Genomic DNA, 20,525 nt, shown 5'->3' on the forward strand with positions numbered 1-20,525 from the left:
GACGTGTTAAACGAGTTATTTAAATTAACCTCATGAAGTGATTTACCGATGTTAACGAGTATCGCGATAAACGACCTGTTCACACTAGCTTTATCAGATTCTAGGTATGTCTTGTTTACTTTTTAAATCGTGTAGCGATAAAAAGTGACATTTTCAAATTGTATAAACGTTTCCAATGTGATAGGTTCGTCTGTTAAGTATCTAACTTCAGATATCACAATATAACATTTGATACATGACAACAGCTTCATTGGTTAGCAATAAAAGACGTATTTGAATTTCTAGCTGTATCACAACACATGATATATAAACATCCAGTGTCGTTTTATTGTTACCCGTGACGTCACAATTGTTGACACTTTAAAGCAAAATATCTAATCAAATTTATGAATATAATTTTACATTACTGGTGCCACTGACACCTTTCTACATAAGTATAATGATAGCATACTTTAACTTACCCAAGTACATCTCTTCTTGTCCAAAGTAGTCTGTTAACAATTCTAACGAGGACGTGACCCATTCAAAAATCCACACTTGTACTGAATTATAGGAGCATTTCCAAACGTTTTGCCAATTTTGACAAAAAAAATAATAAACTAGTAGATACAAGGACTTTACACACTTCTCTCTGTGTCACATTAGTGATAAATACGGCGAAAAATACAGATTTTGCTTGCACTCCTGTGTGTACAGCACAGTTCTGTCGGGACATGTAGTCTGGGTACAGACTAGAAATGATGATGTGGACACGGTCAGTGTGTACGGACAACAAGTGACACCTAACACCAGTCACAGAAATCCGACCGACAATAACCTCATAGTCCTATCAAATACATTACATGTTTTATCGTAAACTTAAACCATATCTGGGGATTTAAAAAGTCAATTTATTCCGAAATCCGAGCTATTTGCATATAATAATATAGCTTTGTTTGTAACTGAAGAGCTGTCAGCTGAAACACATATCTCGACAGTTTTTAAGTGGTTCGAAAGCTTGTTTTCAGAAACGCTATCTTTAAAACGTTTGTATTAAATTTCTTTTTTATTTTTGCTGGTATTCCCAATGTGTATATTTTTTTATCAATACGTTGTTTGACGTGTTCAATATCTGTCCTTTCACGAGAGGACATTTATCACCGTATCAAACAAACAAGAAAGAGATACGCCGATGCGGAAAAAAGTAAAAGACAACAAAAATAAAAACAAAACCAAAGGAAAAGACAACAAAAATAAAAACATTAATAGTGTGTACATACCATGTTTACCCAAGGGCAACAGGTAAAGAAACATAAAATATATTGTGGAAGTTTGAGGTTTATTTAGAGAGAAGACAAAAACAGGAACTTCTTGGTGGTCTGGTGATTTAAAGAGAAAGTCAGTTTTAACAATCGCTGTTCAAGCAAATTTAATACTTAAAGAAGTGTTTGCTTAAGCAGTTTTCGACATTTTTCATTTGGTATTGATGCTAACAGACAACAGATATATACAGACGATGATTTCGAAATGAAATCACAAACATTTCCGTATTGGCAACAAAACGTCACGCTTCATCGCTACATAGAGAACGTCATTATACCAATTTTCAGCTAATCAAATAACTTTCCACTTAGTTACGTAACTATCTAGTCACAGGTGTTTCACAGCTGGTTGATAAGATATTAGACACCACTGACAATTTCACTGAGGGAAGTCCATTGGAACAAAAACCAGACATAACTGCTGTCCATAATTCACAGCAAAATGTCGTTTTACTGGTGTACGGTGACTACATTTGTGTATCCCCCAAGCATTGAGAGCATTGGTCCTATAGACATGAAAACAAATTCAGCAACACGAGCTTTAAACACATGATCATTACAGTGAATAGGAAAGGTTTAGGTTTGGAAGGGTTAATAATAAATTTACATTAACTTCTTACCTTCATTTTGGCAGCCATCGTGTATAGCGTTGTGGGAAGTTACATAAAACGCCAGAGACACGTCGTAAAAACTCCAAAATACCTATACATAGATTACTGTTCTATCTGGCTCAATAGGAAATATTTAAAGGTTCGTATATTCTTAATGGGATACACTATCTCGCAAAGCCATCGACAAGGCTGATCAGAAATGTATTAGATTTCACAACTTCAATATACAGGATAGTGTAGTCTTTAAGTCGATGTGTCGTCCGACGTATAACGTCCTTGTGTATATGTATACAAATATGCAGGTAGTGCCCAGATCTGGAAGTGGGTCAGCTATGTCAATATATTAACAAAAGATCTCATCATAATAAAATATATGCTTCAGATTGAATTACTAATTCAAACAAAGGTAAAATGACTTGAGATCTCCTGTTAAAAATTGGCCAAGCCTGGAGTGGTTACAATGTAAACTATGTTCGGGGTTTTGTCTGGAAAACAAGATCCATTACTTCATATATACAAATATTCACTCAGCGAATATTCAGTGTTCATTATTCAACAGGCGCTCCCGTGAACAAATCTATTGAACTGTTTGTGATAGATCAGTGGTAGGTGTCTACATGTTCCACCAAGATTACCCTGTCATCCTCTACAATTCATAAACATATGAAGGCTGCAAGAGAATACTTTCTATTTACTACTATACTAGTGGGTCGTAACACCTGTATGTTCGTATTTGCATAAACTTTGATAATTTGTGATGGTATAATTGATATTTATTCAAAAGTCTTTTATACAGTATAACGACATGGCATAATGTAACGAATATCCAACGTTAGATTTAATACGCATAACATAAAACAATTATCATAAATATCAGATAGTAATATGAGAGGAAAAACAATATAATAAGACGGTGATCTTTGCTTTATTTTAAACTCTTTTGTCAAAAATAATAGAAAAGCCTACAGAGGAGACGACAATACATGCCAGTTGTTCTGGCGTGTTTTTCTTAGGCTCGGTCTAATGAAGAAGTTATCACATTATCTAAAACGTGATCCTGTAATTACACTACCTGTTTATAACATTGTTATGTAGGTAAGGCAATTACGGGGTGTGTAAATTCCGGAGTATAATCGTCACAATACTTTTAAAAACTAGAATATATTGTGCATTCTTTTAGAACAATACTCATTACAATGGAATAATTAAGATTTTTACATGAAGGACATCATTCCTAGCCTCTTTGTCATATCACAATGGTAACATCATATGGTAATATAACAACTCAATTTTACTGTCCTCGTTTTAATAACAGATGTTAACGAGGAACAATTTATGTATTTAAACAAAACCTAACTCTTTATATTTCTAGAATATCTCTTTTAAAAGTTTCCGTGTGTATGAAGAATTAGAAATGAACATTATTGTGTTTAACTTGATTGGTGATTAAGACTTATTTTCGCCAGATGGACAACTTTTGAAAATTATTTCTTCATTTAAAGACACATGTCAAATGAAGCAAAAGAAAATCAAATATGAGTTGTAACAATGACATCTGATATTGTTATATTATAGAGTTTTAATCGACCGAACGTCAATATTTGAACTTTCTTACAGATGACTAATTAGCTTATATTAACTTACTTTCATCCCATTTCATCTCAAATCCTTTCACTTCTCAAATAAGTAGTAAATGCATGTATAAGAGAAAAACGAATAATTGGAGCTCTATTAATAAAATTTCCATAACTTTCTTTTACACTCAATACAAACATGGATGATTATGTTCTTATAAATTTGGTTTCAAAGTATTTCAGTATCAACCAAATATCCAGAAGCCAGATTCTACTTATTTTGAGAGCAAGGAGCGAATGCCATATCATTTACAGTTTTTATAAAATTGAATTCATCGTATAACCAGTTCAATATCACGTATGCTATAACATTTCCTGTTTTCATAAATTGAATTCGTCGTGCGTATCTAGTTCAAAAGTAAGTTATTCCATATTAATGTGACGGTAAGCGGCTAATCTTGAAGAGCCTTTCTTGTTTTCAGATTTTAACTGGGTAGTGTAAAACAGTGTTTACGTATGGTGGGGTCACTCAAGGACGTTTCCATAGTGTTATACACAAAAATCTGGAAACACGTTCCATCGAGTTACATTACATCGTAAGAAGACTATTTATGTCCAGCCCGGCGTGTCAATGGAATCTAAATTTAACACTGAAATCAATAAAACAGGCGCAAAAGAAAAAATGAAGTAATATTTCCTCGGAGACTTATGAAAAAGAACAACAGAATAAGACTATATGTTCCTGAAGGATAAGCGTCTTCGGCTTTATTTAAAACACCCGCCATGTAAAAATGTTGGTTAAAACAAATGAGTGACGTCACGTTTTGAAATGACAACCATTTTCATATTTATAGCAACATACAATGGAGTATCGAGCACATAACTCCATTTCGCAGGTCAAAGGGCAGCAGGTCGGCCAAAGGGGAGAGCAAGTGTGAGGTTTCGTCTAGTGAGGAATTTGGAGAGAAAACGATAGAAAGGAAGCAGATAGGTCTCAGGACAACGGTTAGAAGTATCCTGGATTTTAAGTACATGAATGTATAAGTGACAGATGTGGTCATTGAAAATCGTAATGTTCTTGCTTATGTGCTGATGAACGAAACAAAAACTAAATTTCTGAAACATTTTACATAGAAACAAAAACAGCAAATTTCTGATGAAAATAGCGAATGGATAAGAAGGTCTTGTGTCAGCAAAATTAGAAAGCACTAAACCAATATGAGAAGTATTTTTTGTGCATAAGGAATCGAGTATTGTTTGTGTTAACAACGCCGCATTCCGCACATTCGGTGTTTCCGTATTTTCATCGTTGTCGGTCTGTGACCGAGTGACCCAGTCTGTGGATATGCCCTGCTGCCAATTTTTTTGTCTATATTAGTATGTGTTTTGTTAACACCCAAGGCTGTCCAATTCTTTCTCATGTTATGTTGACAGGTATAAAATATTTTATAATCTGTACCTGTCCGTGTCTGATATGATTTCTATTGTCCACTGTTCCCCCACAGAGAGTCTGGACATGTTTGACCATTGTCCCTGACCGATGTCCATAATAATATAAACACTACCGTCACAGTGGACGGATTACACCAATGCACACTTTACAATCAACCACCTGGCCTGAAAATCTCACGGATTAATTGGCTTATCTACCAATTAATTATGTCACATTTCTAATAAAATGACATTTTGGTAAAATTTTGGCAGATTTGTGTACTTTGACAGTTCTGAGAAGGTGTGATAAGTTTCTTTTTTTATTTATTTATTTATCTTAGTTTTGTTTGGCTCATTATTTCTGAAGTTGGCCAGGCAGAGGGCATGTTGATAAAACATAACGCTCCCACTGTCGTTTTGATGTCAGAGAAGACAAACGCGAAGACTCCAAACTTATAACCTGCTCAATTAAAAAATGTGTCGAACATTCTTACCAAAACTACTGGCATGTTTTAACTTACTAATATCAGAAACAGACTGGAGAAAACATCGATGCTAAAATAGTATCCTATTTTATAAATATTGTTAACAGAGAATTGGACCTAACAGCAACGTTTATCGAATTCTAAGCCCAAAATCATTTCATGGTGGGAGATGGGTTGTGTAATTACAGTATCGGAACAGATTTCTGTGAAATTTTATTGTGTAACGATATAGAAAAGTAAATGGTTTTGTTCTCATCTATCTAAATTCTTTCCAGATAAATAGATAAAAAGCATATTTTGCTAAATGATTCTGTAAAATGATAAATATCTGGTTTTGTTTATATATTTCATGTTTATGTATTTGATGTTTAATTTGATTCTGTTATTGCATCTTAAATAAATGTATATATTGATTTGAATTCTGGTATAAAGAGAGTAAGTGGAGACTGCACGTGTAAATATATTATTAGAGAATCATCTATGTACCACAAAACCTTGGTCTCATTCTGAATAACGTCTACTCATTGATATATATATATTATTAAACGTTCGTTTCACTAAAATGAAATAAAATTAAAATAACTTTATTCTTATTTATCAAAATAGATAAATAGACACGATAAAAAAACAAAGCAAAACGGAAAGATATTTGACAGTGGTGACATTTTAAGTGGATTTACACGTGCATATTTAACACGTAACACGCGAGATTTGCTACTTGTATACATTATCAACCAACTGATAACAATACGGAACAAGACCGTTGCGCATTCTATGTGATATTTACTAAATTCGCCAACGTCATCATGAGAAGGGAAATATTACACACATCTTGTGATCATAGAAATATTGCTGATACGCCCATCAAATTACGAGTAAAGTCTCTTTGATTTGTGAACGCTCTGACATTAGCGTTACGTCTGCACATCAACAGAAAAAAATACATGATAAATAAGTGACATATTGATAGAAATTTTTAAATATTTACCTTTTATCATCAGCTCCTAGACAGGTACGAATCCTCTGAACACTTTTGCTTGGTATAATCACACAAGACTAGTTAGTGCTCTGTTATGTATAAGTCTGTAGTTATTTACTGATAATTACAAGTGATTTAGTGGACATAGGCAAATCAGTAACGGGGCTGGGCTCGTTACGCTAGCCTTTGTACCTGATAAACTAATTACCTTTCACTGGAACAAGTACTCAGGTGAGCACGCTCCAACGGGTTTGTTTATAAATTACGCACCGGTACTTTTAATCTGGCTAATCTACCGAGGATTAGTCAGAAATGTCGTGATTCATCGTGATTTACCATATACCACTGTGTGTCACACAAGTGTATATATCATATATACAGCTGTGTGTTACACAAGTGTACGTATCATATATACCGCTGTGTGTTACACAAGTGTACATATCATATATACTACTGTGTGTTACACAAGTGTACGTATCATATATACCGCTGTGTGTAACACAAGTGTACGTATATATACAGCTGTGTGTTACACAAGTGTTAATATCATAAATACAGCTGTGTGTTACACAAGTGTTAATATCATATATACAGCTGTGTGTTACACAAGTGTACGTATCATATATACAGCTGTGTGTTACACAAGTGTACGTATCATATATACAGCTGTGTGTTACACAAGTGTACGTATCATATATACCGCTGTGTGTTACACAAGTGTTAATATCATATATACCGCTGTGTGTTACACAAGTGTACATATCATATATACTACTGTGTGTTACACAAGTGTACGTATCATATATACCGCTGTGTGTAACACAAGTGTACGTATATATACAGCTGTGTGTTACACAAGTGTTAATATCATATATACAGCTGTGTGTTACACAAGTATCATATATACAGCTGTGTGTTACACAAGTGTATATATCATATATATACAGTGTACATATCATATATACTACTGTGTGTTACACAAGTGTACGTATCATATATACCGCTGTGTGTAACACAAGCGTACGTATATATACAGCTGTGTGTTACACAAGTGTTAATATCATAAATACAGCTGTGTGTTACACAAGTGTTAATATCATATATACAGCTGTGTGTTACACAAGTGTACGTATCATATATACAGCTGTGTGTTACACAAGTGTACGTATATATACAGCTGTGTTACACAAGTGTTCATATCATATATACAGCTGTGTGTTACACAAGTGTACGTATCTTATATACAGCTGTGTTACACAAGTGTTCATATCATATATACTACTGTGTGTTACACAAGTGTACGTATCATATATACCGCTGTGTGTAACACAAGCGTACGTATATATACAGCTGTGTGTTACACAAGCTGTGTGTTACACAAGTGTTAATATCATATATACAGCTGTGTGTTACACAAGTGTATCATATATATACAAGTGTACGTATATATACAGCTGTGTTACACAAGTGTTCATATCATATATACAGCTGTGTGTTACACAAGTGTACGTATTTTATATACAGCTGTGTTACACAAGTGTTCATATCATATATACAGCTGTGTGTTACACAAGTGTACATATCATGTATACAGCTGTGTTACACAAGTGTACATATCATATATACAGCTGTGTGTTACACAAGTGTACGTATCATATATACAGATGTGTGTAACACAAGTGTACGTATATATACAGCTGTGTGTTACACAAGTTGTGTGTTACAAGTGTACGTATCATGTATATCATATATACAGCTGTGTGTGTTACATATATACAGCTGTGTGTTAATATCATATATACAGCTGTGTGTTACACAAGTGTACGTATCCTATATACAGCTGTGTGTTACACAAGTGTACATATCATGTATACAGCTAAGTTACACAAGTGTACATATCATATATACAGCTGTGTGTTACACAATGTGTGTAACACAAGTGTGTATATATATCATATACATACAGCTGTGTGTTACACAAGTGTACGTATCATATATACAGCTGTGTGTTACACAAGTGTACGTATCATATATACAGCTGTGTGTTACACAAGTGTACGTATATATACAGCTGTGTGTTACACAAGTGTACATATCATATATACAGCTGTGTGTTACACAAGTGTACGTATATATACAGCTGTGTTACACAAGTGTTCATATATATACAGCTGTGTGTTACACAAGTGTAGGTATCATATATACAGATGTGTGTAACACAAGTGTACGTATCATATATACAGATGTGTGTAACACAAGTGTACGTATATATACAGCTGTGTGTTACACAAGTGTTAATATCATAAATACAGCTGTGTGTTACACATATACAGCTGTGTGTGTACAGCTGTGTGTATATATACAGCTGTGTGTGTGTTACATACATACAGCTGTGTGTTACACAGGTGTACATATCATATATACAGCTGTGTGTTACACAAGTGTACGTATATATACAGCTGTGTTACACAAGTGTTCATATATATACAGCTGTGTGTTACACAAGTGTACGTATCATATATACCGCTGTGTGTTACACAAGTGTACGTATCCTATATACAGCTGTGTGTTACACAAGTGTACATATCATGTATACAGCTGTGTTACACAAGTGTACATATCATATATACAGCTGTGTGTTACACAAGTGTACGTATCATATATACAGCTGTGTGTTACACAAGTGTACATATCATATATACAGCTGTGTGTTACACAAGTGTTAATATCATATATACAGCTGTGTGTGTTACGTATAATATATACCGCTGTGTGTTGTTCGTATATATAAACAGCTGTGTGTTCAAGTGTTTATATTATATATACAGTATATATACAGTTGTGTGTGTTACACATATACAGCTGTGTGTTACATAAGTGTTCATATCATATATACAGCTGTGTGTTACACAAGTGTCCATGATGGCAGACGGCATAGAAATATCGGTAGCCATTGTTCTGGGGGCAAATTCAGGAGCGTAGCTAGCCCAGCAGAAATGTGTAAGCCCAGGCGAGAGGTCTTGGGCCGCCTAGGCCCCAAGAGGGTCCATAGCAGGGCGCTGGTGGGGGGATCAGGGGACGTGTCACTTTTAGTGTGGTCACTCGATTCGATTTTATTTTGTTTGAAAAACTTGTCGATCGACGTCTGTAATCCTGAAGCATTTTGAAAATTTGCACTTTAACAACATTATAATCGGAAACGTTGAAATGATAGTAAGAATTAGAATAGTATGCCGTGTGTAAAGTTCCGGAAAGCAATGCACTAGGCCTAGTTATTCAACAATTTTCTATTTATATTTTTGTATGTATCAAAAATATTAGATATTCATTTTCAACCTTAGTTTTGTAATTTTTTCCGACATACTCTATGCAAGGATTTTTTATGTGTAAGCCTGGGATTTTTTTTCTATGGAAGCTACGCCCCTGGCAAACATATGGATTCACTTTATTCGCTATAGAAAAGTATAGAGAATGAATAGTTAAGTTATAACAGAAAAGGTTCTTTCTACAATTTGAAATGATTGAGTTTTAACATAAGTAATGACACACTTATATGATACTGATTAGAACAAGTATTTTCATAATTACTACCGCTATAACAGACCAACACTTCTTAAGCTGTCAGTATATTCTGTATATAATATTTATCAGGTTACAAATTGATTTCGACACATTTGTCCCTAGTCTTTCTTTTATTTCGATGATGTTTTTAATTACTCTGTATTCTAGCCTTTAGAATTAGTGTACAGGTACTTCGATGCGTGTAAGAGGTACTAAGGGAGACAATGCAATGTTTCAGTTCCATACTGCAGATCTACCCGGATCTACAGTGGATTAAAGACTGGCTCTAGAGTTGGACAACGTACTGCCGTGTGTCAGAAACATTGAAAAATAGAAAATAATAAACACTATTTAATTGTGGTCACTTTTAGGGAGTTGTCTTCTTATGAATTGGATATGCTATCGTACACTATTAATGACGTCATATAAATTCATATATAGCAGGTTAGCACGAGTTATTTCCCTTGGCTTCCTGTTAGAGTTGTCTCGCATCGAATCGTAAATATATAACAGCTACATGTTGAAGTTTCAAAATAAAACGTAAAAAATGATATGTTCTTATCATTACTGGAAATTCCATGAGTAAATTGAAAGGAGCCTTACAAACAATTACAGCTAGTTCGAGTTGACATCAACAATGCACGTATGGACAGGCATATTACATCTGGCCCCACTTGTATAAAACATCTCAACTTGAGATTTCCTCAAGTCGAGATTTTCCTCAGCTGGTATCTCCTCAAAAACGGCTTGTATGAAATTTTCTCAAGGAACAGGAGGAAGGCATCGGCTAGGATGTCCTCAAATTCCTTGAGGAATTTTCATACAAGATATTTTCAAGGATATCGGTTATTTCCCTTTACTGTTATAACCTCTTGGAATGAGATGAAGAGGAGAAGAGAATGTGTTTGTGGGTAATGGTTGCTAATGCCCCATTAAGTTGGAAACCAATATCTTATATTTGTTTCTATATATGGCAGCGAAGAAGCTTACATATCCTGTTGTATACACGCAAAACATTTTTCCGCACAACAAAAAACATCAAGAAAATACCGACATGTCAACATAAACATAATTTAAACTAAAATTCAATAAAAATACGGAAAATGTAAACAAAAGAAAGATTTACATGGAGACACCTGAAAAGGTACAAGAGTAAACATCTTCTGCTTCATCGACGACACCCGTTATGTAAACCTTGGTTAATAAATGTCACGCTTTCAAATGAGAACAATGCATACAACAACAGAACCAATAGGCAAGCTAACGAGCATCAAATACGCCCAGCTTTATATCGCACAAAGAAATAGAATATTTTTCAACGAGATCACGATAGTGACTATCAACCTTCCCATAACGTTTTAAAACCCAGTGTTATGAGTTTGTCCGTCAGTTGACATCTTCTTGCACGAAAAATGTGATAGTGGCAACAGGCCATTGAATATCGAATCAATTGCGACTTGTAAACACCTCAACTTGCGGACGCAGGTATGTTTCTATCCAGAAAAGGGAAAAAAGGGAAATTGAAATTGTTGAACCTACTTGGCAAGGTCTTCGTGACCTGTTTTGATAAGCTCGTCATTAAATTCAGCCTCGTATGAAAACAATAACAAGTCGACCAACTTAATATTGCGATTTTCTTGTTCTCTTTATTGAAGTTTTGATTTTACTACTGGTCTTTTTTTCAAAATGACATCCCACAATAAAGGACCTCTTTCACGAACGATGGAATTTTGCCCACGACACGATTTAATCCAAACCATGTGGCATGTATAGCACCCCAATACACCCCCCGGAAATAGCACTTTAAAAATTCAAAAGGCCCATAGGGCCTGAATTATTATAGAATTTGTGACATTTACTAAGGGTGTAAGGTAAGGTTCACAAATGGCTCCATAACAAAGCAAGGGTTCATCGCAAGGCTTCTTATAACCACTTATTTGTTCATTGGAATCTATTTGTCATTTTAAGCAAACATTATTTGTCAAATTTGGCATAAGAAAAAAGCTATGATCAATTAAATAAAGAAAAATGTGATTTTTTCTTGATTTTTAGAATAAAGTTTGATCTTAGGAGGAGTGTTTCAAACTCTTCCGGTTTCGGTGCACCCAAGCGCTTTTAATATAATTTGGCCCCTTATATTTGCTGTTCTTAGCCAAAACATTGAAAAAATTCGTGACCGGTAAGTTTGTCAATTAGCCGCTTAATTGCGTGGAGTCAGAATCTCGAAAGTGACGTCATGTGATTGATATGATGTTGTGAAGTATTTCTTATCTTGGTTTTTGTTCTTCAAAATATGAAACAGAGATAAAGAGAGTTTAGAGATGACACTGGATATAAAACATATTTGCAAGTAAAGTAATACCACCAATGGAACCGGAGAAGGAGTTAATTTTAAAATGTGTTTTCAAAATGGCGTTCATGACTGCCATATTGGATTTCAAGACAATCCGAAAAATTATAATACTTTGTTGACTGTCTTAAATTAATACCTCCATCAATTTTCAGTTAAATGACACCAGTCAAATGTGTTTTTCAAAATGGCGGGGATATTGGACTTCAGATTGGACCGAAAAATATCGATACTTAGTCAGGTCCATATCAGGATCATTTCAGGCAAGTTTCAGCTGAAACTCATTGGTGGAACTTGAAAAGGAGTTTTAATCTTAAAATATTTTTAAAAAAAACTAATGCCCAACCATTGCTAGAAAATGACGACATTGCATATCCATGCATCTTGTCCACTTAGTATTAACGAAAAATAAATCCATGCTATGATTAATTCATACTTACATCAGAGTCTGTTTCCAAACAGCTACCAGTGAGTTGTCGCATCCTCAGCTTCTCCCTCCTTTGTCGGCATTCTTTCCTTCTCTTCGTCAGTTCTTCTTTCCTTTCTTCCTCTAATTTGTCTAAAATTTTCAGCAGGAACGTCATCACTGGGTCATCTTCTGACGTCATACTGTCATGGAAACGAACCATTCGTTTAGAAGCTGTGTTTCTCCCTGGTAGGGGGGTGCTAGTTTTCGGTGTGCTCGGGTGTGTCTGTTGTATAATTGGATTAGCACTCGACGCTAATGGATCAACCCATGAGCTTGTCACAGGTCCAGAGCCTCGTCTTGAATTGGCAGCATTGTGCGCCATTTTTTCTTTAAAACCTTTAACAGAAGGAGGAAAATCTCCGAAGTGTGGACTTTCATAACTTAGGTCGTAATTTCTGAGGGAATATGCATTCACCAAAACTGGTGAAAAAATACCAGGTGTTTGAAACGACCCATTGAAGCTGTTCTGAAATGGCAGTCTCTGTTCATCACACGCATGCGCCATAGTCTCATTGGTTACATTCACATCCGGTTACGATATGGATCATGCTTCCGTCTAAAAATTAAACAAAAAACACAAATTATTGACGATAAAGAATCTTTTACGTACGTATCAGTACAACACCAAAATAATGATTTATAAATACAATTACTTGTTAATTCGAAGGTTTTCTACAATTCTGCTGCCAAGTTCGAAATACAGCATGTTTAACATAAACAAATTAATTTGTTAACATGAAATCACACGAAAATAGATCCAAATGATGATTTAAACATTGTGTTTGTAATTATGAAACAAACACCTGCGTTGTTCCCGGATGATGTCTCTAGCTGATGTGGTTGTTATTATAAACGACACACTGTTCGGGACATATACGGGATATAGTACTTTTTGTAAGCTACATCCACTTAAGTATCTACTTGAGATCCAGGCTGACTGCTATCTGCTGAATCACCCCCTATACTGAAACAGGTGGTTTACGTAAGATAAGATGAGACAAATTATGATATCGGGGAATGAATATTGCGGATTTATGTTTAAATATTCACGTTTCGTGTGAAATCCGTATTACTGTCAATTTAATTTAATTTAATTTAAATTAATTTCCAGAACTTTTGTGCACTGGATCAATCCGCCGTTCATATTCCTTCTAACGAGTATAAATTGAAAGCCGTTTCGTCATTTCAGCAAATCTTCAATTTTGAACAAATGTGACGTCACAATGTTAATGACGTCACACTTAATACCATTTTTTTTTACATCAATTATGTTAAAAAGACAAATTTGTACGATTTCATACTACAGTGTTTAAATGTATGTCTGGGAAGGTTATCACCCAAAGAAATATACAAACAAACACTTAGAAACATTTTATCTGTGTGATTGACCTCTTTCTACAATATGTATCAATTGCCGTATTGTTGTTAAATGTATGCTGATGAGTTTGAATAATGCCTGACCTTGACCTTATACAAAAATGTTACAGTAACCTTGACCTTCAGTAACAGGACGACATCCTTACAAGGCGCAAGCTGTATCTTAAATTATCTAAATAGGAACATAAAATCATCATTCAGTCATTTTATATAAATCGGAGTGAATGAACAAAACACGATTTATTCATCGCTGACCTAATGATATTTCTGTCATCACACACCTGTATTTAGATCTAATATTACCTTCATATAGGCCCTTTGATATTGGACTATGAAAACTGATAGAGTTATAGGGGACAAGAGAAAACACTGTCTCGCTCCCACATGTCTGACCTATACTAAGTGGCGATGTACCCTCGAGCTGTACACCTGACTGGTGACGGATCCGTGATATTGTTTATTGACAATAGACACGCGACTAGGCATATCATTCGGAACTAGCAAACACGATAACTTTTGTTACATGATATGCAGTTGTATTTTTTTTAAACAATTGTGAATTTCTATCGACATATAAATTTTGTACAAGGTATTTGTATTGAAAAGGTGGAGAAACACTGCTTTTATTTCTTAATGTGAAGAGATTCGCCTGATTTTTATTTACCATTGTTGTAAGGAATTAAATATTCAAGCTAAAGTATTGTATATATACATAAATTGTAAATGTATAGTAATCATACCTGTACAGGTGGGATATGTTTACGTCTAAAATGCTTTATTTTCATCTATATCAACCGTTTGCTTTTATAGTATGGAAAGATAAAAAATATCCCAGAACTTGCGGTCCATTGTCAGAATACATATACCACATATATTTACTGTATGCAGCGGTGAGGGAATACAACTGTATTTAAGTAAACGTATATTTATTTGACAGATTTAATGTCTCATTTCCTTAAATATAACATTTAGAAACACAAACAAGTTTATTTATGAAAATTCATAAAATTGCGGTGATAACCGTCAAGGTTTAGACAACATTTCCTAAACGTCATAGTTAGGTATAACAAAGATTAAACAACAAACTGTTGACGTTTCGATAGTCTGAATTTTCAATAAATGTTATAGGAGAAATAGAATATATGGTTAGTACCTTAAAATGTCATCTAAATATTGGTGTGAGTGATATATTACAAACTGTATTAGCATAAATTATATGACACCGACGTTCTAGAGGTAGGTGACGATAGATTTAATTATAAAATCCAATCGATGTGGTTTCACGACGTTTTCGAGATTTATTCCTAAAAGAATGAAATATTTCTCGATTATCCCCTTAAAACATGACATTTGCTTTTAATCTATATAACTTGTATATCTACATTTCTATGAAGGTATATGATTGATATCATTTGATTATTAAAATAACAACGCGAACGCTAAATTCTCGAGTGCTTCATCTTCAGACGACGCACACGTGTATTGGGTATAAGTAAATACGCAAAGTTCAAGTAACGCGCACATGTTTTAGTAATAACCAAACAAATTTCTCGTGAATCGTAAGTAAACACGTTACGCTCATGTGTATTGTAAGTCATACAAACGTGCATTGTATATAAACACATGACGTTCACAAGTATCGTTAGGCAATGCAACACAGGCGTACTTTAAGCAAACACATCAAAATCACGTGTATTGGAAGTAATGCGTCACATTCGCGTGTGTTTTAAAAACACGTAATACTCGCGTCTTTTGGATATAAAAAACTTTACACTTTTATTTTAAATAAACAACTTATTCTTACGTGTACTGCAAATAAAAACATTATTCCCACACGTGTTTTAAGTTAGTTAACAAGTTATTACACGTGTATTGATAATAAATACGTCACACTCACGTATATTCCAAATAAACGTATCAAACTTACGTGAAATGTAGATAAATACGTCACAGTCACGTGTATTGTAAATAAACACGTCAAACTCAAATGTTTTGTAAATAAACACGTCAAACTCAAATGTATTGTAAATAATTACGTCAAACTCATGTGCATTGTAAATAAACACGTCTTAATCTTAAATATTGTACACACATCGCAAATAATCAGACACACTTGAAGTTCTCGTGTATTTGTAGGTTAAAAAACATGTGTTTCGTGCGTTGTAAGTAATTAACCCTGTGTAGCGTATATTTACATGTATTAAAGAAACCAAAATATGCTTGTGTGAATTGTAAGTACGCGTGATCCTCACTTATATTGAAATTAGATATGTAAACCTTTCGTGTATTGTAAGAAAAAACGTCACGCTACAAGTGTGTACTGTGCCTTATAGTCGTACTTCGTTACCTTACTATCAAATAAGTCATTATTCCATTTCATTAGCTTTTGTAAATATTACTATAAATACAATACTCGAAAAGAAATGATTATTTTCTTCGCCAAAAAATAACAAATTCACAAAGTTGGCTGAACGACTCAATGAAAAGGTTAATTGTGAAATGGTAACTGTTGATAAACTCCAGTAGGTAAGTTCGCGAACAATGTAACAAAGTAGGCAGGCCTTAGTGTGATAACTAGATTGGATATCACAAAGAATGTCGCTTTCGATGTAAATCTATCGATAATTCGGATCATTGCCCTACAATAGTGGCTGTATACTGACACGACGGAAATCATTGTGTTCATAGCGTTCCGTACTTCACGTTGATATGTCACTGAAAATTAATTAAGATGCCAAGAAAAACAGCCTCAAGTTTTGTCAGACCAAATCGTTGTCTGTTCCCTTGTGATAAGCCGACACCCTAAAACACGTCCCAATACACATTGATGTTTCTCGGTCACAAACACAACACAACTTTGACAGAAAATTAAGACCACATCAACTTGTGATAAAAAACACATTACTTTGCGAGCTGATATTTGATGAAGAGGGCGTTGCCGTCACTAGAATTTCAGGACATGCAGTCAGGTTGGTAAAATCACACGACGAAATAGAAATATGTTGTTCTTTCTATATAGATCTTGAAAACGTAAGGTTTGTCTTGCCAAAAATACATTGCATCTAAATGTGATGAGGCTTTCTAGACATTGTCGCTGTATATAATGGAAGTTGGTTTTTAGCATCACCATTTGCAATCAGAAACTGGGAGTTGATAGGTCAAAAGTCACATATTTGTTAGTGTAGAAAGGACACATTCTCGTTATAAGTAGCACTTCTCGTCATTTCCTCTGTTAGAAAGGGGTTGGCTACCTTGGGTTAGTGTGTCGAGGGAACACTTTAGAAACACACAATAAACACTTGATGAAGGATGTCCAAACACAACGGGTCATAGTTATTATACGTGACGTAACAATGGACAAAGTAAGGGTTCCCAAAGTCTTAAAGTACAGAGAGGGTTGAGTGTCATCACACAAAGGTCAGTCAGTACAGAAATTAAAAATCAATTACTCATAATATGACGTGATTTAGTGGTAACACGAGCGGGGCAGGTCAAACAGTGTATAGCACGTAATCTTACAAATGTATTGAAGTATTCAGTACACAAAGACATGTCAAATAAAACAATTAAATGTTTAGTATTAAAAAAATTTTCTTACAGGAACATCAATACAGGGGGTGATATTATTAACTTAACAGAGAAATAATATTTTCTCTATTATACCCTCACTGTGAGATGAACCGAATTATAATTAATGTATATTTTTCATTTTTTTTATCATAAGTCGGATTCGTTGTATTTCTTGAAAAACGAAGAAACGTTAAAAGAGGAGAAAGGATAACAGTCACTATTTTCTTGAATCGATATATTTATCGTTATATCGACATCATCGTTTCGTTATTGTGACTGCTGTAAACAAATGCAGTGGTATCAACTGGCTAACATAGACTACGGCTGGCGGAGTTTTTCATACTGCTGAAGATGATTGATTACAAGGCCGGAAGGAGATGGCGTCAGAAATGGGTCTCAGCAAACTGGCGTCACAAGGAAAAAACGAGAGAACCAGACAAGTTTTCATATCACTGTCGGGCGGAGTAGTATTGATCACACACGTCATAATGAAGTTCTCTTTAAGTCACGGTGAGGTCACTCCCCCCTGGTTTATAGTCCACTTTCTGTTTTCGAGGACTAGATCGAACAAAGCGAGAACAATGTAATGTTGAAGTATATTGTTGGTAACAGAAGAAACCATATTTAACAAAAGATTATAGACTATTTCCAATCACGCAGGTCATTTTATCATTTAAACGAATATACAGTATCGATATGACAGGTTGTAGGTTAGGTAATATCCAGTCTAACGAGAGTGATTAATAGAAGATTATGGCTTGTTTCACAATAATAACAAAATTTGTTATTTTTATTGTGTAGTTAATAGTCAAAGACAAACAAAACCTGAAAAAGCTAAACAAAATAGAATCAAAGAATCAGAGCTTATCATTAGCTTTACAAAACACTTAACAAATAAAAAAATCCAGAATTCTACGCAAAGCATAACAAATAATCCGAACTTAACACAAAGCATAAGAAAAGGAAACAGACCCTAACATACGTATAACCAAAGGAAACAGACCATAACATAAGTATAACAAAGGAAACAGACCTAACATAAGTATAACAAAGGAAACAGACCCAACATAAGTATAACAAAGGAAACAGACCCAACATAAGTATAACAAAGGAAACAGACCCAACATAAGTATAACAAAGGAAACAGACCCAACATAAGTATAACAAAGGAAACAGACCCAACATAAGTATAACAAAGGAAACAGACCCAACATAAGTATAACAAAGGAAACAGACCCAACATAAGTATAACAAAGGAAACAGACCCAACATAAGTATAATAAAGGAAACAGACCCAACATCAGTATAACAAAGGAAACAGACCCAACATAAGTATAACAAAGGAAACAGACCCAACATAAGTATAACAAAGGAAACAGACCCAACATAAGTATAACAGAAGGAAACAGACCTAACATAAGTATAACAAAGGAAACAGACCCAACATAAGTATAACAAAGGAAACAGACCCAACATAAGTATAACAAAAGAAAACAGACCCAACATAAGTATAACAAAGGAAACAGACCCAACATAAGTATAACAAAGGAAACAAACCATAACATAAGTATAACAAAGGAAACAGACCCAACATAAGTATAACAAAGGAAACAGACCCAACATAAGTATAACAGAAGGAAACAGACCCAACATAAGTATAACAAAGGAAACAGACCCAACATAAGTATAACAAAGGAAACAGACCCAACATAAGTATAACAAAGGAAACAGACCCAACATAAGTATAACAAAGGAAACAGACCCAACATAAGTATAACAAAGGAAACAGACCCAACATAAGTATAACAAAGGAAACAGACCCAACATAAGTATAACAAAGGAAACAGACCCAACATAAGTATAACAGAAGGAAACAGACCCAACATAAGTATAACAAAGGAAACAGACCCAACATAAGTATAACAAAGGAAACCGACCTAACATAAGTATAACAAAGGAAACAGACCCAACATAAGTATACAAAGGAAACAGACCCAACATAAGTATAACAAAAGGAAACAGACCCAACATAAGTATAACAAAGGAAACAAACCTAACATAAGTATAACAAAGGAAACAGACCCAACATAAGTATAACAGAAGGAAACAGACCCAACATAAGTATAACAGAAGGAAACAGACCCAACATAAGTATAACAAAGGAAACAGACCCAACATAAGTATAACAAAGGAAATGGACCTAACATAAGTATAACAAAGGAAACCGACCTAACATAAGTATAACAAAGGAAACAGACCCAACATAAGTATAACAGAAGGAAACAGACCCAACATAAGTATAACAAAGGAAACAGACCCAACATAAGTATAACAAAGGAAACAGACCCAACATAAGTATAACAAAGGAAACAGACCCAACATAAGTATAACAAAGGAAACAGACCCAACATAAGTATAACAGAAGGAAACAGACCCAACATAAGTATAACAAAGGAAACAGACCCAACATAAGTATAACAAAGGAAACAGACCCAACATAAGTATAACAAAGGAAACGGACCCAACATAAGTATAACAAAGGAAACAGACCCAACATAAGTATAACAAAAGAAAACAGACCCAACATAAGTATAACAAAGGAAACAGACCCAACATAAGTATAACCAAAGGAAACAGACCCAACATAAGTATAACAAAGGAAACAGACCCAACATAAGTATAACAAAGGAAACAGACCCAACATAAGTATAACAAAGGAAACAGACCTAACATAAGTATAACAAAGGAAACAGACCCAACATAAGTATAACAAAGGAAACCGACCTAACATAAGTATAACAAAGGAAACAGACCCAA

At 34.5% G+C, this 20,525-nt stretch overlaps 1 protein-coding gene across 1 annotated transcript in view; it reads right to left on the reverse strand.

Annotated features, from left to right (window-relative positions):
- LOC132553528 (uncharacterized) overlaps nucleotides 1-20,525 on the reverse strand; it is an 89,756-nt gene that overhangs the window by 56,298 nt on the left and 12,933 nt on the right. The window contains exon 2 of the mRNA XM_060217776.1: nucleotides 12,733-13,317. Coding sequence (XP_060073759.1) covers nucleotides 12,733-13,266 — 534 coding nt within the window. The 5' untranslated portion in view covers nucleotides 13,267-13,317. The remainder of the gene's footprint in view (nucleotides 1-12,732; nucleotides 13,318-20,525) is intronic.

The sequence above is a fragment of the Ylistrum balloti genome, unplaced genomic scaffold, assembly GCF_031769215.1.
Source record: "Ylistrum balloti isolate Yb309-2 unplaced genomic scaffold, AGI_CSIRO_Ybal_v1 Utg370332, whole genome shotgun sequence".
Classification (NCBI taxonomy): domain Eukaryota; kingdom Metazoa; phylum Mollusca; class Bivalvia; order Pectinida; family Pectinidae; genus Ylistrum; species Ylistrum balloti.